Genomic DNA, 21,707 nt, shown 5'->3' with positions numbered 1-21,707 from the left:
CAGGGATTGCATGCCAGTAGTTGCACATGTGGATATACCCATTAAAAAAGGCTAAATCCACATGTGGATGCATGGGTATGTATTGGCACAGCCACATCAAAAAACCTTGTCTTAGCCACAGATTTCTGCCACAGTTTTTAGAGGTGGAATCTGCGTGACTAATCCAGCCCGTATTCCACCTTGTGAACATACCCCTCGTGTTATATTTTAAAGCGAGTGACATTGTTTTAGTTTTTTGGTTTCTTCTTTTGTTCTTCTCTTATATACTAATGCTACCTTTTCTCCTCCCCTTCCTAGTTCTGGCTACCAGATACGTTTGGGTACTCTGCTCAGCTGCCACAGTTGATGAATGGTTTCGGGATCCATCGCTTTCTCACTCAAAAATTAAGTTGGAGTCTGGTTAATGCTTTTCCTGTAAGTCCACCATAACTGTACATCCATTGAGAAGATATACTTTATCATTAGTGTATTAGTATGCCACATGAAGGTAAAGGTGGTGGAGATCTAAACATTCATTTTCATGTCTCTGTAATTTAAGCCTTTTTTTAAACTTATTCAAAGTGAACCGTATAGCCTAATTTTATAGTGCATTATTACTCTGGGTCTTGCCTGTTTACCATAGCAAAGAATTCAGGGCAGTTGGCTCATTCTGCTTCTCCTAGCTAATAGATGGCAGTCGATGGTAGCTAAACCCCTCTCTTTTATATAATAGAATATATAGAGTGGGTTGTACAAGTGGATATAACCCCTTAAGGACACGGCCTATTTTAGGCTTAACGGCGCAATGATTTTTGGGGGATTTTCCTCTCCACTTTTCAAAAGCCATAACTTTTTTAGTTTTCCGTCGACATGTCCGTATGAGGGCTTGTTTTTTGTGTGACAAAGTATAGCTTTAAATGGTACCATTTGTGCATAGAATGTTTTGTAAAACTTTTATTTATTTATTTTGAGAGCAGGGAGAGAAAACATCAATTATGCCTTTTTTTTTAAACAGCGTAAATAATGCAGCATAAATAACACAATATATATTTTCTGCGGGTCGGTATGATTACGATACCAAAAATATAATCATTTTTTAGGTTTTTCCACTTTTGCACAATAAAACGCTTTCTTTTTATTTTGGAAATTTATAATTCTTTTTACATCGCTGCATTCAAAAGTCCCATAACTTTTTTTATTTTTCCATGGACTGCGCTCTGTGAGAAAGTCTTATTACAATTACGGCTGCTGATCAGAGGTTGATGTCACACAGTTATAATGAAGCAGGTCACACTCCTTCTCTCATTTGGTACTTATGGCCTTTAGCTTATCTAGGTGAATATACAACGAAATGATAATCACAGCATCCTCCTAGTATACAGAGATGCTACTTTGTGCTAACTGGTCATGTGATGCTGTACTGATGCATCATGGGATTGCTATCACAGCACAGAGGAAGAAAAAGCAAGGTGGGATCTAAAGCTCAAGATGTCTGACAAGTATCTCGGGACTGTAGGTTCACGGTTCCTGTGGAGTGGCAGTGCATTGGAAACCCCCTCATCCATTTCTTGGACATTAACTAGTGTGTGCTGCTGTATCAATTGCGTTACTTTTCCAAGTATCAGACAGGAGGCTGCAGTGCATGGAAGTGAGTGCAAAAGTCATAGGAGACATCCAGAGTGTGACAAACCAACAGGGGTGCAGTGGTGCAGTTTCGCTGAAGTGGCCCTTTTTAAGTTCTCCTATTTTCTGGCATATTATTGAGGAATTGTTCACAGTCATTACTACTTTAAGCGGCCACATGGTTCGTAAACGTTTTACTCTGATACAAGACCTTCTGAGCTATCTTATGGTGCTATCATGCATATAAAGGACTGTGATGCACATGCAGATTAGTCAATTTTAGGTGCCCTGGCACTCGTCCTTATTAGATTGACAGAAGTCCCCAACTTTGGAAGCCTTGCGGCTTTTACAGTAAGTGGGCATAGGTATGATAAAAACTGCAGTATTGCATATACGATATGTGTTCTATATTTGTGGACCTTTTAGTTTTTCAATGTCGTTTTCATTCTGTTTTATACAGCATCATACCTTTCACTGGGAAGGCATCGATGGCTCCAAGGTACTTGCTCATTTCCCTCCTGGGGACTCTTACGGGATGAAGGGTACAGTGGAAGAGGTGAGGCCTTACACCAGTATCTTTCGGTTTTGTACTCAGCTTCTTTTTCAACCATACATACAGATGCAGGTTAAGTGCCAGAGATGACCTGCTTACTTTTGTATTTAGTTTTGACACCACTTTGACGTCTGTATGTAGGTCAATCTATATTTGTTAAATCAATTTAGGATAATTATACGCCTTAAGGTTAAAGAAAAATCTGCAGTGGAAAAACTACACCAAATGCTCCAGATTTTGCCATGGATTCTGGTTCAGAAATGCTGCAGATTTCCTATAAGTTTCACCCTTTTTTATTGCAAAAGGTGAGCTCCATTCTGAGAATCCGCAGCATAAATTGATTTTAAATCCACATTATGTTAATTTCCACGGTACATTTTTCTCCTAAAATCTCATCCTCATTGGTTGTGCTGTAAAGCTCTGGATTTTCCACATACAATTCTGCTGCAGACAATCTGCAGCATTTATGCTGTGTGTGGTCTTACCCTAAAAGTTTTAAAACTTTATTAAAAAACAGCATCTTCATTTTAAAATGCAGTTTAACAGAACCTAATTATGAAACTCAACACAACTGCATTGGTAGTATTGTGTAGTTGCATTGTTCTTATGAATCTTGCTGCCATTTGCATCTTTGAGCATGCAGACTCCTGTGAGCTTCATGGTGACCACACGGCTCCTTATCAACAATAAGCTGGAATTGTAGCCTATTTGCTATGAGGGAGGGGCGCCCAGTTCCTGCTTCTTGGTCCATTCAACTATGTCTTGGACACCAAGTTAATACGTTTGACAAATCAGAAATTAGAGAAACTTATGTTATGTGTACTCCTGATGTATATTTTACCTTTGTCTACTTGTGCTTTAAATTTGTGCTCATTTGCTGTGTAATTTAGATGCTTAAAACAGTGAGGAACAACAGGGACAAGGGTCGTGTCAACTGTGGCATTGTCCTCTATGGGCATGGTGATGGTGGCGGAGGTCCAACTGAGAAGATGTTGGAAGGACTTAAACGGATGAAAGATACAGACGGTTTGCCCAGGTACACGTCAGTAAAATTGTTGCTGTGTTATGGGCTTTATCTTTTTTTTTTTCTACTCCTAAAATTTTCAAAAAAGGTAATATAACTAAATCATTCCACCAACGATCAAAATGTAACTTTTTTTTTCTTTTTAGCTCTCTAGCACTGTTAGATTTTCAAATTTTTGCAGTCCCGTTTAAAAAAAAAAAAAAGCAAGAGAAAACTCTGGTTGTGTAGGAGCAATTGACATTTACTGCAGTTACACAAACAGTGAATGATAACTTAAAATAATATCCTTAGTATAAACACTAGTAAAACGCACCATAAAATCACATGATGGTAATGGAGTTGCCTGCTTTAGGCCTCATGTCCACGGGATAATTTTAATTTTAAATCCGCAGCGTTTTTTCCCGCACGCGGATCCGCGCCCCATAGGGATGCATTAGACACCCGCAGGTAGTTAAATACCTGTGTATGTCATTTTTCCCATCAGGCGCAGTTCCGCGTGCCCATTTTCGTGCGGGTCTCCCGTGGGGACGGCTCCCGCAGGCTTCTATTGAAGCCTGTGGAAGTCGTCCGGATCCGCGGGAGACCCGTACCAGAATTAAACTCACCTGCTCCAGACGATGCAGATCTTCCTTCCTTCGCGGCCGGAACTTCTTTCTTCGGCCCGGCACATGAGCGCGGCACGCTGCCAGCGTGCCGAGCACATCCGCCGGGCCGAACAGAGAAGATCCGGCCGCGAAGGAAGGAAGATCCGCATCGTCTGGAGCAGGTGAGTTTATTCTGATTTTTAGGCCTCATGTCCGCGGGGCAGGCGGGACCCGCTGCAGATTCTACATGCAGAATCCGCGGCGGGCCTGATTTTCCCCGTGGACAGGAGGCCTTAGGCCGCTCTTATAGGGGCGATACGGATTCCCTGTGCGGAAGCCCACAGCAGAATCCGGCTCTGCCGACGACCCCCAAATACCTGTCATTTCTTCAACACTGCGGTTGACTGTGGACGCTTGCCGTTGGTCATGTGCAGTAGAGATTTAGAAAAACAAAAAAAACTTGTATTTACTGTGCCGTCGCTAGGAGATTATGCAGGTACTGTCAGCTTATTGTCAATGTCATTTGCGGATGGGACGCAGGTCGGATGGTTTCCATTGACTTCAACAGAAGCCATTTGGGTGGAGTCCGCACAAAAATATAACTTACTGCGATTTTAAATCCGCTCGTGGAAATCGCAATCACTAGCCACTCATCTGAGCTGATATGGGAATGTTCTATTTTTTCAATATGTGCAGAATACCGCGGATCGTTTACGCAGGTGACGATCACGGATTCCGCAATTGAAATCTGATCATGTGAGACCGGCCTAAGGCAACACCTATCCATATATTGTGTTGGGACATGCAGATGCTATAGAGGGGTTCCCCAATCAGGAGCCCCTCCATTAGCCAGAGTGTAGTGCTGCTGCAAAGGATGGCTCCATCTATGGAAAACCCAGCTTATGTTTGCTTTACACAGACTGATTTAATAGACTTCATGTAAAACTTTATATGGCTGTAGAGACATGAGCACTTAGCCCTTTCCCTTGGTGATAGCATGTGATTGTAGGGTTTTATGGTTTTGGGACCCCTCACCATCAGCTCATTGTTGGGAGACCTGTAATATAAGAAACTCAAAACTTCCTAATTATGCTAACTATACCTACTTATTGTATGTCCTATTAGTTGTATTACACTTTCCTTTTGACTTGTCTTAAAGGGGTTGTCCCGCGGCAGTAAGTGGGTCTATACACTTCTGTATGGCCATATTAATGCACTTTGTAATGTACATTGTGCATTAATTATGAGCCATACAGAAGTTATAAAAAGTTTTATACTTGCCTGCTCCGTTGCTGGCGTCCTCGTTCCCATGGAGCCGACTAATTTTCGCCCTCCGATGGCCAAATTAGCCGCGCTTGCGCAGTCCGGGTCTTCTGCAGTCTTCTATGGGGCCGCTGGTGTAGAATGCCGGCTCCGTGTAGCTCCGCCCCGTCACGTGCCGATTCCAGCCAATCAGGAGGCTGGAATCGGCAATGGACCGCACAGAAGCCCTGCGGTCCACGGAGACAGAGGATCCCGGCGGCCATCTTCAGCAGGTAAGTATGAAGACGCCGGACCGCCGGGATTCAGGTAAGCGCTGTGCGGGTTGTTTTTTTAACCCCTGCATCGGGGTTGTCTCGCGCCGAACGGGGGGGGGGTTAAAAAAAAAAAAAAACCTGTTTCGGCGCGGGACAACCCCTTTAAGAAAAAAAAAAGTTTAAGCAATAAAAACACCATAAACTAGTTAATGTGGTAACTCACAACCTCGCTAAATGTATTAGGATTCTCCAGAAATATTAGGGATCTCTCATTATCGTAGTTCATTTTCTTTAATCTTACCTGTCCCAAGTTACCATCTCTTGTTTTCATACAATAGAGTTCAGCTCTCAACCCCCGATCGGTTCTTTTCTACTTTGGAGAGGGATACTTCTCAGCTCTGCACCTGGGTTGGAGAACTCTTTCTGGAGCTGCACAATGGGACCTACACAACACAAGCTCAGGTGACTGCATTCTTCATGGGAATTGTTGGCGCATAAATCGTTTGTTTGATCTGTTTTTATTCACTACATTCAAATCATTGGATTAAACTTAAAACAACCGTGTTATTCATGCTTTAGTTTGCAAGTGCAGGCCAGTGGTAAGACTATATTTTAATCTGCTCTTCGGGTTGGATATACTAGATCAGTATAGCTGAATGCCATGTATAGTTTCAATGATGCTTTGTAGTTTGTGAAGATAAGCACACGGGGAAATACTCCATGTAAAACAGTTTCTTGATACTTGCATGTGTATCTCATATCCACTTCTATCCAAAAGTTGCGGCCATGTCATAACATATTATCCTTATGACATCATGTTCTTTGTGGTATGTGTATAGGGCAGTACTTCTCAAACTGTGGGGCACCCAATGAATGCTGGTGCAGCATAGCTGGGGAGGTAGTTTAAATTTTGCATGGACTTCCACCACTGACGGTGAGGCCCACCCATTATTTTAGTTTTTGGTGAGGCTCCAGTAGAAAAGGTTTGAAAAACCCTAAAATAGGGCATATGCAAAGCCATGGATGAGGATCGTTTGTCCTTCTCAAGAACCGCGTCCAGTAGCAACAGATTTGTGACATGAACTAACAGTCAACTTTATTACAAACACCCATTTAGTAGTGCGTTGGATTTCCTCTTGTGTTCAGAACTGCAGCAATTCATTGTGCTATAGATTCGACTAGGTGTTCAATTTATTCAGCAAAAATATTGGTCCATGAGAACAGGCTAATTTCTTGCATTTACTGCAAATTAGATGAAGATGGTGACATGCTCTCAGCAACTGACAGAAAGGGTCATGGCACTTATGCCAAATTTTGACCCTCCCATCAGCATGATGCAAGAAAAATTTAGATTCATCTGACCAAGTGATGTTTTTCCATGGCTTGGTGATCCAATTTTTGCACACTTTGCCCATTAGAGTCTTGTCTTTCTGTTTTTCTAAAACTGCAACGTGCCTCGAACTGGTTGTTTGCCATTATAAGCCATCCATGCAAATAATGATGAGTTGTACATTCAGACGTGTTAGGCTGCCTGTCCACAGGCGTTCTTGCATTAAGTTATCCGTGGCCATAATCCGGCCGCAGGTAACGCAGTGCACGCTTTCCATAGCGTTGCTATGGAAAGTGCAGCCCCCTGTCCGGGATTCAAATCGCATCATGCCGCGATTCTCCGTGGTGAGCTTATCTGTCAGATAGGCTCACCACAGAGAACTGACAGGTCTCCCCTCTCTCATCCCCCACTGCAGAATATCACTAGTGATATTTCGCAACAGCCGTGGACAGGGGGCCTTGGAGCACTAACATTGTATTCAGCTGCAATTTTTCTTGACCTTGCCACTCGTTTGTCAGAATGATTCTTGACCTCCTCCTTGGAACCCTTTCGATAACTTTGTTTACACCCACAGGATCCCTTTTCACTAGGTAATTTTCCTTGATTACACCATTCTTGGTATTCATTTATTGGTTTCCACTGACTTGCTCTTTAGATCAAAAAAGGGAACAGACAATGTGAGCAGTTACTGCATGATGTGGAATTTCTCAGCTGTGTCGCCCTGGTGCAGAACAAGGATTTCATTTACCCAACTGTTAAGCTTCAACATATATGGAGGTACAGTCAACCTTTATTTTTCATTCATTCTTGACATTAAATAATTGCTGCAGTCATTTGATACAGCATTTCTTTCTACAAGGCACCTTCCAGTATAATTACAATCAATTTTTATACTAACCCATACAACACAGCTTATCTTTTACTTTTTTGGCACCACCAAACACTAAGCTTCGTCCTAAAGGCAGCTGCAAGTTTCTGATAATCTGTCAAGTAATAATCCATTCCCATTTTTCACTAGTGTTTTAGAGGGGCACAGATACCATAGGCGTAAGCTGTTATAACTACGAGGCTGACACAAAGTACAAGAATGTCAGCTCCTCCTACCAGAATATAATACTCCGGCAGATACTAAGCTAAATCCCTTTTAGCTTGGTGTCCATAGGAGGCAGACCTTCCTACCTATTACAGCAGGGCTTTGCCTTTTCTTTTAGTTTTATTTATTTTTTCCCTTTAAAAGTAGGAAACTGGAACAACGCTGTCTCTGTTATCCTCCCAGGAACAGAGTGAATGGTGTTGAGATTACTGCACCATTGAGACCCCAGCTTAGCAGAGCTAAGCAGAATGAGCACCAGAGCTCCTCTGTCACCCACCAGCCCAAGGGTCTGTTGCCAGATTCCATTTTACTATCTGGGGATACACCAGGGTGCGTCAGCTAGCAAACATTAGCCCATGGGCCCCTGTTCCCCCTTTGTGATACACTTCCTTTTTCGCACTGCTCTTGGTTGGGGCGACTTCTGCCCCGCTTTGCCTTCTTTCCTTATATCTGCTTACCCCTGGAGGATTGCTAGCCTTTTGACTTCCTCCACTGAAGCAGCAACTATTTTCCAGAATGTTTAGCTAAAAATGTAGCCCACAACTTCTGTTTTGACTAGGCCATAACTCCTCCTCTGCATTTAGTCACTTCTGGCTACCACATCAGGTTTTCTGCCCTTCCACCAAAAAAGGTTTTTCTAGTCCATTCCTCCTAGGCTTCCTCCAAACGGAGGCTGAACAGTGATTTATGAACCAGAGCCTTTCTTTGTAATAGTCTTTTTTGGGAGGGGAGGGGGGCGTATAGCCTGTTTTTTCCAGTTCAGTAGGAACGTGTAACTTAACTTTTCTAAACACAAGTGTTAGTCCTTTTCACATATATTATTTTCCAGCACGACCCCAATATTCTCATGAGCTGAGCTTATTTCTGTCCCAAACAATCTATCCTAATTTGTATGTTAATTGTATAGTGGGAATGTAATTTATTGATATTGTTATACTGTAACGTTGATGTGACTCTTCATCTTCACTTATGGTCAAGGTTACTGCTTTTGAATCAATTCCATGATGTGCTACCTGGTAGCTGCATCCAGCTGGTGGTTGAAGATGCTCTGAAATACTATGAAGGTAAGACAATGTATTTCAGCCTCTCGGTTTTCTGTGTTACTGTTTTCTCATTATACCCCTAATACCAGGATCCTACTACTAATGATTGTTGCATGTTACAGTGATGGGACTCTGTTTTTCATGACAGTGGTTATCTTAGTAAATAAATAACCTTTTTAGATAAACCCATATGGTGAAAACACACTTTTTTAAAATTTAACATCCTTTTATCTTTTTTTTTTTTTTTTGTCAGAAATCAGATCAGGAGCCGCCAAACTTCTCAGTGAAGCAATGCAGTCACTATTGAAGCCTACAACCAGCCAGTCATTCACCGTAATAAACACTTTGCCTTGGGAGCGCACAGAGATTATTTCCATACCAGGATCCGAGGAGCAGCATTTGGGTAAATTTGTCATATTTAGTATGGTTTCCATGTATGCCATAAATAGAGAAGGGCTGCTGATTTTTGATACATGCATGCATAGTTGCTCATTTGCAATACAAATTTAACTGTCTGTTTAATTAGCCATGCGCATTGCGTTTGATCTCTATTTTTAGCATACACAGAATATCAAGATGTTTCTTTAAAGCTCTATTCACGTGAGGGAGGCCAAACGTGTCCTATAGTATACATGGCATATGTTTGGAGCACTCCATCAGAGGTCTATGTTGGCAAATCTGACATATACACTCTTTGTAAAGAAAAAAAAAAAAATCAAACCACCTATAAGGAGTTGCTGTTTTGCTGCAAAACTCTGCATGCAGTTACATCTCAGGCAGATATAGAAATCATTAGAGTTGTGGTGTGATTAGATGAACGATCTTGCCACCTGAGGCCCTTAAAGATGTTCCATCCTTGGCCTATAAAAAGGCTCAGAGGCTACTTGTGTGTAGTGACCTCTTTTCTCAATTGAGTAGAGCTTATTGACCACTAGACGTCTCTACGCCCAGGTGACAGAGTTTGAGAGGGGCACATTATTGGTATGCGAGAAGCTGGGTGGTCGTATTGATTTACTGCCCGCAACCTTGGCCGATCTGGCCAGACTGTTAGGAGGTGTGACCAATGTATGTGAGGGCATACACACAAGGCGACTGAGCTCAGGACGCCCTCGACAGACCACCAGTAGCAAAGATCATCTGTGCGTGTGTGTGCGTGCGCGCGCGTGTGTGTGCGTATATCAGGAAAATAGGATCCTTTCCCACCCTTGCCTAATAGGTGGGAGTCCTGGAAATAGAACCTACAACTACCAGACATTTACGTCATGTACTTTTGATATGCTATAAGTGTCTCCGATGGTAATACCCCTATAAGTTTTATTGTGGCCTTAGGGATTGGATCAGTCTCACAATGTGGCCCTGAGACCCAATAAGGTGGTGCATCCCTGTTATAAAGCCAAATATACTATATGCTTGGATTCTAAATGACAGCGCATCTTAACTTGTAGCATATATGCAAAAAAAAATCAATTTATGTATCACATTTAAGGTCCAGACTCCAAGATTGCAGCAATCCATGTTGCACTTTATGAAGCACATAACTTTCACTAGCTTCCAGTGGTAACCATGTTATATTGCCCAGGTCATACTGACTTTGCCATCCTATGTTGGTTTTTCTTGTCTTTTAAGGACTAGTAAGAGTGCCCAGTATGGGCTATGCTGTGACACCTGAAGAAGTGAGTCCAGCCTCCCCCGTCACGGTTGTCATGCAGGTGTGTGCAGATTCAGTGATAAAACATGCTCTGACATTAATGAATGTACAACTCGAATTCCAAAAAAGTTCGTCTGCTGTGTAAAATGTAGATGTCAAGAGAAAAAGAATGCAATGTTTTGAAAACCTTATAAAACAGTGGAACACAGAACACATATCAGAAGTTGAAAACAAGACCTTTTTCTAGTTCATGGAAAAAAAACTGAGAAGTCTGTCTTTCTGGATTGGGTTGATTTATGCATTTTTTGTTGCATGATACAGCTGTAAGAAGAATTGGAAGAATTCATTAGTCCATAGAGTTATTTGCATTATAGAATTATGCCTGTTTTTAATGCAGTGACACCTGAGGGCCTGTAGATCTCAAGAATCCAGTATTGACAGTTTGCCTCTTCCCTTGTGCACATGAGTTTCTCCAGGTTCTATGAATCTTTTGATAGGATGTACTGTGGATGTATAGTCACAGAGGCAAAAAAAAGTCTAATTTCTTTGTCAAAGCCCTTCACAGTTTAGACATAAATTAAAATCAATTCCTTTTATTAGATAGCTTAAAAAAAAACCACAATAGAACAAAACGGGGCATTACAAATAACCCTCTAGATTGCCAGAGGTATATTGACCTTGATCAAAGGTGAGCGACTATAGCTACTTTATTAGTTTTATCGTACCCTTCTAATATTCAGAGAGGGCCGTGTATGTATACGATAATACAGTAGCTGTCGCTGTATCATAAAACTCAGGTCCGGGTAGAATCAAATTTATTTCTTACGCATCTCTTCCCATATTTTTAGTCTTATAATAAAGATTGATCAAGCATTAGACTGGATACAGATGTCACAGCACCTAATCTTGCATCTTTTCCAATATCATAAGAGGGAAGGTTTGCGAATACAAAGGGTGTGTGCCTTTAATCTTGGCAGTACAAATCTATGATTCTTACTCCAAGTAAGGTTCAGATATATAGGGGCTCATCACCTCTTTGTATCAAAAAGTGTAGTGTCATACAGTTTCATTGGTGTTGAGAAAAACCCAGATTCTTTCCAATGGCTATTGATTAACCGTATGACCACGCATTTACTCCATAGATAGTGTTTACTATTTGTTTTATAGTTTCAATTGTAACATCCATAGTCTCCAATTTTAGTATTTTTTTAACCTCGCCGCGTTTCGCCGCTAGTTTAAGCGGGTCATCAGGAGATTAATTGAGTATTGTTGTAACTTTAATTGCAATTTGATGCCTGTTCCAGAGTTTTATTAGCTCAATTTGGAGGAAATACTTTTACGTTACTCTGTCAGAGGCAATATAGGCAGTACAGATAGTTCTTTCCTAGTATAGGATTTATATATTCTTACGAGAGGACACCCTTTGATGTTTAGGTGGTCTCTATATATAGAGTCGGTATGAGATCTATATATTTTTCTGAGAGAGCAGTATTATGATGATCAGACTGCTGCTCTGTATAATATAGATCTACTACGGTCGGATGTTCTTTAGCATATCCAAGATTTGTATATTTGCAAGAGAGGACAACCTTTGATATATAGGCGATCTCTCTATGTGATACAAATCTAAGATCTATATATTTTATATTATTTTTTAGAGAGAGAGCGGTCTGTGGTGAACAGGCAGCCTCTCCATAAAGTTCAGATCTTGATATTTTGAGCAATATGCAGTCAGCTGCAAATTTATATGTAGATAACAGGTATCGGCTAGGAGTTCCCCAATCAGCCTTGCATTAGCTTTTGCTGGGGAACTCCTAGCCGATACCTGTTATCTACATATAAAAATAATATAAAATATATAGATCTTAGATTTGTATCACATAGAGAGATCGCCTATATATCAAAGGTTGTCCTCTCTTGCAAATATACAAATCTTGGATATGCTAAAGAACATCCGACCGTAGTAGATCTATATTATACAGAGCAGCAGTCTGATCATCATAATACTGCTCTCTCAGAAAAATATATAGATCTCATACCGACTCTATATATAGAAACCACCTAAACATCAAAGGGTGTCCTCTTGTAAGAATATATAAATCCTATACTAGGAAAGAACTATCTGTACTGCCTATATTGCCTCTGACAGAGTAACGTAAAAGTATTTCCTCCAAATTGAGCTAATAAAACTCTGGAACGGGCATCAAATTGCAATTAAAGTTACAACAATACTCAATCTCCTGATGACCCACTTAAACTAGCGGCGAAACGCGTCAAAATTAAAAAATACTAAAATTGGAGACTATGGATGTTACAATTGAAACTATAAAACAAATAGTAAACACTATCTATTGAGTTAATGCGTGGTCATACGGTTAATCAATAGCCATTGGAAAGAATCTGGGTTTTTCTCAACACCAATGAAACTGTATGACACTACACTTTTTGATACAAAGAGGTGATGAGCCCCTATATATCTGAACCTTACTTGGAGTAAGAATCATAGATTTGTACTGCCAAGATTAAAGGCACACACCCTTTGTATTCGCAAACCTTCCCTCTTATGATATTGGAAAAGATGCAAGATTAGGTGCTGTGACATCTGTATCCAGTCTAATGCTTGATCAACCTTTATTATAAGACTAAAAATATGGGAAGAGATGCGTAAGAAATAAATTTGATTCTACCCGGACCTGAGTTTTATGATACAGCGACAGCTACTGTATTATCGTATACATACACGGCCCTCTCTGAATATTAGAAGGGTACGATAAAACTAATAAAGTAGCTATAGTCGCTCACCTTTGATCAAGGTCAATATACCTCTGGCAATCTAGAGGGTTATTTGTAGTGCCCCGTTTTGTTCTATTGTGTTTTTTTAAAGCTATCTAATAAAAGGAATTGATTTTAATTTACGTCTAAACTGTGAAGGGGATGTACTGTGGATGGTGGGATATTCAAAAACGTCGCAATCTTGTGTTGAACAATTTTTTTTGAAATTGTTCCTAAATTTTTAGACAAAGTTTTTCAGATTGGTGAACCTCTGACCATCTTTGCTTCTGAGAGACTCTAATATGCTATTTTTAATCACCGGTTAATTTCACATTGGCGATTGCAATATCGTGCCATGAAACTCGGCCCAAAATTGCGCTCATCAACATGTGATTTTCCCCACTTATGCGAAGCATTTTTGTGTTAAAACTGGCTCGCATCACTTCAGGGAAGTAGCAAGGGAACACCAAAACATAGGACATGCCGCAATTTTTTTTCCTGGTGATAAGAAGGTACAGTTACACAATAATGAGACTCCACAGATTAGTACTAAGGTAGTCCACTCCGTCTGCTCAGCTAATGAAATCAGATAAGTGCTGCTTTAATACGAACCTCTCATTCCTGCCTCCAAGACTTCTCTAGAACACGCTACCCTAAACTATCAGGGCAATCCCTGACACACAAAACTTTAGGCACACCTCTTCAGGGAGGCATACCATATCTCCTAAACCAAACCCCTCTTTACTCTGCCTGATAACATACTCCCTGTGCTACTGACTGCAATCCCTGCTAGCGGTAATCAACCGCCCCTACAGTCATACCGATTCAACCACCCACACGGCTTCTGTCTGACCATTGTCTATGTGTATAGCATCCCTCACTCTCCACCTCGCCATACCGTGCACATCTCCAGACCCTTTACCTTCTGTATCACCCCATTATCTGTAGTATGTAAGCTCATTGGAGCAGGACCCCTCACCCCTGCTGTTTCTATCAATTGATTACTTCATGTAACCATGGTTTTATTTTTATTTTCCCTGTCTTGTAAGCGCTGTGGAATATGTTGGCGCTATATAAATAAAGATTTATTATTATTATTATTATTAAATGTGCACAGGGGTTATTAACCAAGCCTTTATACAGTACAGAATGAAACTGTGGCGTGTGCCCACATCATAAACCAAAAAATATGCGGTAAATCAAAACCACTTAGTAGCATCACAGTCTGCTCTGTAACCCCTTCATGACCGCAATATGCCTATTTACTGACCTCAGTAACAGGCTTTAAAATTGCACGTACATATTTTTAAGGGGGTGGCTTGATTGACTACTAACAATCAGGCTCCTGTTCTAACAGTCAGGAATGGAGAAACCTCAGATGCTGGCAGTTTAACTCCTTACATGCTTCAATCAATGGCAACTGCAGCATGTAAAATGATGACACGGGGAGGGGGCTTTTTCTGTCACCCATCAGCATTCTGCAATGTGATCGCAAGGTAACAATGGGTTCCCACTGCAGCTGAAAGCCTGACAAAGGCCTCCATGTCTGCCATGTAACTCGGTCTCCTGCGAAGTCTATTAGGCTGCTGTCATAGGCTTAGTAGAATGCACTACATAAGCAATGCAGTGTACTAGCCTAGCGATTAAACAATCACATGCTCAAGTTCCCCTCAGGGACTAAAATTGGTGTCAAAGTTTAATTTCAAAATCCATGCCAACTTTATTCTGTGGTTCAATACAATTCATTGTCCCCAGTTCTCAGCACAAGGTCCGGTGTTCTTCATTGTGGTTACTGACAGTAGATTCAGAAAAATGTTTACCCCATGATACTTGCAGAGCTGCAGTTCTGTTGAACCTTCAGGAAGGTTTGTGTAACATGTATATGACTGATGTTATCAGCTACTTCCATGAGTTACAATTTTATGTTTTATATTTAATATTCAATCTTTTTAATTTACTGTCTTTTCAGGATGATGGTTCTGTAACCATGGAGAATGGAATTCTTCAGGTCAACATTGATGTAATGGGTCGTTTGACATCTCTAAAGCTATTATCTTGTAACAGGTAAGGCAGTTTACAGTAATTCCTTGATTAAAGGTTGTATAGCCCAAACACCATATCAATGGGCAGGTAAACTGCATGGTTATTGGCAATAGTTCATAAGTTGGGTATGGGCTGGTACCTATAGCAATAATGTTTCTGGTAACTGCCACATCAGGACTTAATGTTCCTCACTTAGCAGTTTAGTGCCACTAATTACTGTATTTAGCATTTTGTTAGTTAACAAGAAACGGATATTCCATATGAGACTGAGCAGGCATAAAAATAATAAAGAACAAACATTAAGGGTACTTTATTGATCCTCACTAGCCGTCTTGGAACTGATGGGGAAAATTCCTACAAATGAATGAAATAGGCAGATGCACATATGCGATGGCTATGACAATATAGTACAAGCAAAAACACTCGCACATTTTAAGTAATTTGTAGGAAATTTCTCCGTCTGTCCCTAGACTTTTAATTAGAGTTTATAACTGGATCCTACTTTCCCTGAATGCATTTGGAGGTGTAGGCCTAAATAGAGGCGAGTCCGTCAGTGTAGGGTCCCATCTAAGTAAGGATACCTTGACATGGCATATGGGCTCACATATTTTGATCAAAATGCGAGCTAAGAACCTTGCACTAGTTATGTAATTTTATTCAGATATTTGTTTGTAGTAGTGCTGTAGTGCTTTTTTTAGTCTATTGATCTAGTCTGCATTTTGACTTACAGATTACTTCAAATATTTTCTATCCGTGCATTTAATTTAACTTTATGACTCTTGTTCCAGGGAGTGCATCCCCAAAACTTGTTATGGGAACCAGTTTGTGATGTTTCAGGACATTCCCTTATACTGGGACGCCTGGGATGTGATGGACTATCACCTTGAGACTAGGTAACTTTGATTTAGTCTTGTTTGGGTCACTTACACCCCTTGTTACTCTATTCTGACATTTATTCTGTAATGTTCTCATTGCAGGAAACCTGTAACAAGTGTCTTGACAAAACTAGAGATCCGTAATAATGGAGGGCTGAGAGGAGTTGTGATGTTTAGTTTGAAAATCAGTGATAATAGTACCATTGTGCAAGAGATAATCCTCGAGGCTTCCAGTCCATACATCAGGTTTAATACTAAGGTAATGTAGCTAGCAAAATACAACACTGAAGAGAAAGTATTGGAGAAAAATACATCTGTACAGTTAAAGGAGTATTAGTATATTTATAAACAAAGGTTTAGTACCGTGTTAGGCAGTAGAGCAAAATGTGATTGTTCCCACAATCTATTCCCCTAATCTATTATATCTACAAGATTACGTGGTTTGTCTTGCTGGGAACAATCACATTGTATTTATAAAATGATAGCATATAGCTAAGATTTGCCATGTTCTGATACCCTACAAAGTCTGAGAATGGAGGGGCCACAGCACTGATTCAGCACTGCAGCACTTCAGCCACTCGCTATGCTCGGGAGCTACAATGAACAGCTCCATTCTGCTGATTGGGACCGGCTGCAGTATTTTGTACAGCTGGGTGGCAGCTCCTTTGTACATAGAAAAACAGTGAAAAGGCTACAGCCTTGTGTCCACCTCATTCTCAGGGTTGTTATATGTTGTAGAAATTAACCCTACAACATTTTTCTTCTCAAAGTGTTGACCTAATGCTAGGATTTAACAAATTTGCACACATAATATTAATGTACTTGAACATCACAGAAAAGCACAGGGGATCTACTTATATTGCAATATGAGGGGATAGTAAAAAATTAATATAAGAATTGCATCGATTTTAATTTTTTTTTATTTCCCCCCCCCCCCCCCAGCTTTAACTTCTTTATTGCCACCAGTTTTTATTGATTGTTAAGAATAGGGCAGTATGGTTAAAATGGAGGAAAAAATGGTATGCTGAAAAGAACGATAGATGGCTGATGTACATTAAATGGGTTGTCAGAGTTATGAAAGAGCATTTTATCACCAGGTCCCCTGTGGTATACAATATAACTGCTGATAATCCTCGCTCAACCCCTGTCGCCGGCTCCAGTCTGATAAACAGCACAGCAGAGACCGGAGCTGCTGTGGCATGAGACGAACGGGTTGGGGAAAGTATAAGTTACTTTTTTGTCTTACACTGTGGGGTGAGATGCCCTCTCATAATTCAGACAACCCCTTTAACTGAACTGCGCAACAATCAAACTACTAACGACAACTTGTCTATATGTGTGTCTGTCTGTCTGATTCTTATGCTTCACCCCTGGTGATGTCATCATTCCGCCCCCTGAGAACGTCATTGAAGGTCCAACAGCATATATAAAACACTGTCTGACTGACAGAAGAACAACACAGTTGGGGCTCTTTAAAAGGAGAAGACAAAAATAACAAAATGAGAATACAACTAAACCGCTATTATGTGAGACACAACTCAGCAGTCCTGACAAAACACACTGACCTACCTCCACCACAGAGATCTGGTGGGCTGAAGGACCTGTGGTGATGTCACTGCTGTGGGAGGAGCCAAGCTGTGGTTGTCTTGTGTGGTAATCAAGCTGCTGTGTGTGTGATGTGTGGGGATCATAATGCACGTACCATTTAGTAGAGCTGTGTGGCGCATTGTGTCACCAGAAACACTATAATTTCCTAATAATTACTAGTTCATCTTTAAACAGTTAGGGGTTCCTGTTTGTGCCATATGCTAGGATGTGTCATCAATCTCTGATACTCGGCGTTTAACTGCTTGGACCACCTAACCCTGGAGAGCAAAGGGGCCATATATCCTCTGCTTTTATCAAGTAGAGTGCTGCACACATAGTGGATTTTAAATCAGATTTTGGTGTGGATTTCGCCCCGTTATTGAAGAGGTGAAATCCACACTCAATATCCACAGCATAAATTGTCATGCTCTGGATTTATAATCTGAATCGCAGGTCAATTTGCCATGTGGCTGTTTTCAGCCACATAGTAGTGGGATTTCTCTACATTCCATTTACTTTTCTGCTACTGTAATATAGTGGGGGTTTTCATAAGTCAATGCCACTGCAAAGAATCTGCATCATTTTCACAATGTGTGTACATACCCTTAAAGATAAAGGGGCTGTTTTGCACTTGCTCCTCAGCACTGAGGTGGATGTATCAGTGTGTGGGGTAGTAAAGCGCCCTAGTGTTCTAGGGATCATCAGTTATTTTCCAGTATTTGGACTCCACAATGTGTCGTCTTGTTTTAGGTGGGAAAACCCCTTCAACTATATTTAATATCCCTCTATGGGTTATATCATAGTGTTCCAGATGCACCAAATGCAATGCATTTGATAATTATTTCATGTGATCTAAACTCTATGCTTCTCTTAATACATCCCAGAACTGCGTTTGCCTTTTTGCTGCTGCATCACATTTTTGACTCATGCTCAGTCTGTGATCTATTAGTATACCCAAGTCTTTTTCACATGTGCTGCTGCTTAGCCCAATTCCTCCCATTCTGTATGTGCTTTTTTCATTTTTCTTGCCCAGATGTAGGGCTTTGCATTTTCCCCAGTTAAATACCATTCTGTTAGTCACTGCCCACTGCCCAATGTTTAAGCTTGTCCAGCTATTTTTGAATCCTCTCTTCTCCATTGTTAGCTGTCTCTCCTAGCTTTGTCATCAACAAATTTGATCAGTTTCCCCTCCTCTAGATCATTTAAAAATATATAAACAACGCTAGGCCCATGTGGTACCCCATATTATAACACAATCATCTGTATTTGATATCTCATGTTATCTTTGATTTTTTTTATACAGAGTTGTGTATAACTTGGGAGTTATAGAAATCCATTACAATAGAGCATTGACTGGCTTACTATAGGGGAGTGAACGGGAGTTCACAAATAGGAATTACATTGTTGGAATCTGTATCCTTGGCCATCCACACATTATTGTAGATCAGGGACATTTTATGGTATAGATTCCTCTTTCCTGTTTCGTTTAGTTCATATATATAGATACAGTATATCATAGATATTTTCATGTTTTGCTGCAGGTGACCTGGAGGGAAGATCATAAGTTTTTGAAAGTTGAATTGCCTACTACAGTTCACAGTACAAATGCAACATATGAGATCCAGTTTGGACATTTACAGAGACCTACTCATCGCAATACTTCTTGGGACTGGGCCCGATATGAGGTTGGTTCTTTTTTTTGCTTCTAGTACTCGGCATGTTAGCCACTTATGGACGATTGGTACAGCACATTCCGCGTGCAAAACCCGGAATAGACTATACCAACACATTCGTTTGAGAAAGCCCTTATTGTGAGCTTTTTGTGTTTGCTTTGCAGGTTTGGGCACATCGATGGATGGATCTGTCAGAACACGGCTTTGGAGTAGCAGTTCTAAATGACTGCAAATATGGTTGTTCAGTACTTGGGAATGTTCTCAGCCTTTCCTTGTGAGTCATTGTCGGTATTTTTCTAATCTCTTTGTCTCTTGAAATGTAAAATTTGTGTTTCAGGTAAATGGAAATGTTCCCTCCCTGGTTAGCACAGCTGCTGGACCCTGATGGCCCTTTTACACGGGACAATTATCGTTCACATTTGCATGCTGCATGGAATTTGAACGATAATTGCCCCATGTAAATGCATGCAGTGACTGAACAAGAACTGTTCAGTTGTCAACTTTCTGCATGCAAAAAACTGAACGCTCCCCCTTCCATTCCCACAGCGCTGTAATCAGTGCCAGTAACAGCACAGGAGCAAGTATCCCTGGAACGACCTGTGTGGCATCGTTTGCTCGACAGCTCATCCCATGTAAATGACCCATTACTCCAGAAGTCGCTACTCTTTCATCATTGTGATCTTGCAGACATGGCTGTGCTTTAGCCTTTAGGAGCATTACAAGGGCTGTAACACACAGCCAAACTTGTGATCTAAAAGCAGAGATCACAGATTTCACCCCCTTGTATGCTGCAATCCATTTTGAAATACGAGGTACAAGGAAGGCATAGGGCATCTCTGTGCTGCAACCACGGCCCATAACATCTTGGAACTATGTAAACGAGTCCTAAGCACACAACATTTCTGACTTAATAACCCATACGATAAGAAACTGATATTCGAGGAGTCTAATTCACTATTTTATAATCTGTGTTTTGTATGTTTTATTAGACTTAGAGCTCCAAAATCTCCTGATGCCACTGCTGATATTGGACATCACGAGTTTTCCTATGCATTTATGCCTCATGAGAGTATGTATCTCGTTATAACATAAGTATTTTATTATTGATAGCTGACCTAAATTGCTATGTCATAGTTACAGATATTCCATTTATTAATGATAATTAGTGCCTTCCTTTCCATTGAAATTAATGAGATGGTCAAAGCCTTTTAACTTCGAGCATTGTATTTGTAGTAATGGATAATTTAGGGTGTCACACTGACTCAGTGCCGAGATCCACGGTCTTGTGACTATGAGGCTATGGACTCTAACAGGGCAGTATCTGTATCGCTTTGGATTTTACCATGCTATATTGTTTTGTTCTTCTTTTCTCTCTGGATATAATATATATTTATCACATTGTATCTTCCTGTCAGGATCATTTCAAGAAGCTGGTGTAATTCAGAGTGCATATAACTTCTGCATGCCCCTTCTTACTACCTCAATGCTACCTACACAGCAGAAGTCCTGGAGTGCTTTTACTGTGCTTTCTCCAGCTGTAGTGTTGGAGGCTGTCAAACTAGTAAGTACACTTTGTCTTTTCATCCCATTAGTGCTATAAATTGTTGGCACATAAACTTGCCTGGTCAGGTCTGCTTTCACCTTTTTCTAATGCTATCTTACGGAATTTGTAAAATGATCTTCGGTGTAAGAAGCGCTGCAGAATATAGGGGCTCTTTTTATGGACCGTAATGAAATAGATATTTTTTTAATAGCTAGTGAATTTGTTGCCTTTTTTTTCTTTTTAGCATAACTTCATTTCCTATACCCCAGTGGGGCAAATTGCTGAAATAATGCAATTTCCAAAGTTCTGTATAAATCTCCTTTTAACATGTTTTATGCATGTGGAAAAAATGGTAGTTTATTTATTCCTGTGTCAATTTATAAGCAATTAAAGTTACACGTAACGGCCCATTTAGAGACACCGATTATCTCTCAAAAGCCATCTATTGAGCAATAATCACTGTGTCTAAACGCACGGCCATTGTGCACTCTTTATTCATCGCTAACTTTTAGCAAGCTAAGAGTCAGAGATGAGCCTTATCAGCGGGAAAGTTTTGAGCGGGATACCAGCTGATAGCTCCGATAACAAAGCAGCTGTCAGCGCTCCTGCTGTTCTCTGAGTTATCAGCTGTGTCCCGCTTCGCCTTCATTTACACGGTAATAACCTCTTTAAGTAGCTAATTAGCTACTTAAGAGGTTATACAAAGTGGCCGCTCGAAACGGTCACTCAGTAAATGGGCCTAAAGAAGCGCATTTCTGTGTGCTTACGCCAACACTTCCTCCTCTTCGCGTGGTATCAGCAAATTCAAATGGACGTTATA

General features: G+C 40.6%; 1 protein-coding gene across 1 annotated transcript in view; it reads left to right on the top strand.

Moving 5' to 3' along the window:
* Positions 1–21,707, top strand: part of MAN2C1 (mannosidase alpha class 2C member 1) — a 48,763-nt gene that overhangs the window by 21,767 nt on the left and 5,289 nt on the right. Inside the window, exons 10-24 of the mRNA XM_066592459.1 lie at positions 298–414; positions 2,063–2,158; positions 3,046–3,191; positions 5,619–5,742; positions 7,266–7,387; positions 8,682–8,767; positions 9,000–9,149; positions 10,373–10,455; positions 15,136–15,230; positions 15,998–16,102; positions 16,187–16,343; positions 19,213–19,356; positions 19,509–19,618; positions 20,334–20,413; positions 20,760–20,905. Coding sequence (XP_066448556.1) covers positions 298–414; positions 2,063–2,158; positions 3,046–3,191; positions 5,619–5,742; positions 7,266–7,387; positions 8,682–8,767; positions 9,000–9,149; positions 10,373–10,455; positions 15,136–15,230; positions 15,998–16,102; positions 16,187–16,343; positions 19,213–19,356; positions 19,509–19,618; positions 20,334–20,413; positions 20,760–20,905 — 1,761 coding nt within the window. The remainder of the gene's footprint in view (positions 1–297; positions 415–2,062; positions 2,159–3,045; positions 3,192–5,618; positions 5,743–7,265; positions 7,388–8,681; positions 8,768–8,999; positions 9,150–10,372; positions 10,456–15,135; positions 15,231–15,997; positions 16,103–16,186; positions 16,344–19,212; positions 19,357–19,508; positions 19,619–20,333; positions 20,414–20,759; positions 20,906–21,707) is intronic.

Source organism: Eleutherodactylus coqui, chromosome 2 (assembly GCF_035609145.1).
Source record: "Eleutherodactylus coqui strain aEleCoq1 chromosome 2, aEleCoq1.hap1, whole genome shotgun sequence".
NCBI classification, from domain to species: Eukaryota; Metazoa; Chordata; class Amphibia; order Anura; family Eleutherodactylidae; genus Eleutherodactylus; species Eleutherodactylus coqui.
The sequence above is the reverse complement of the archived record's forward strand: the minus strand, read 5'-3'. Positions and strand labels throughout refer to the sequence as shown.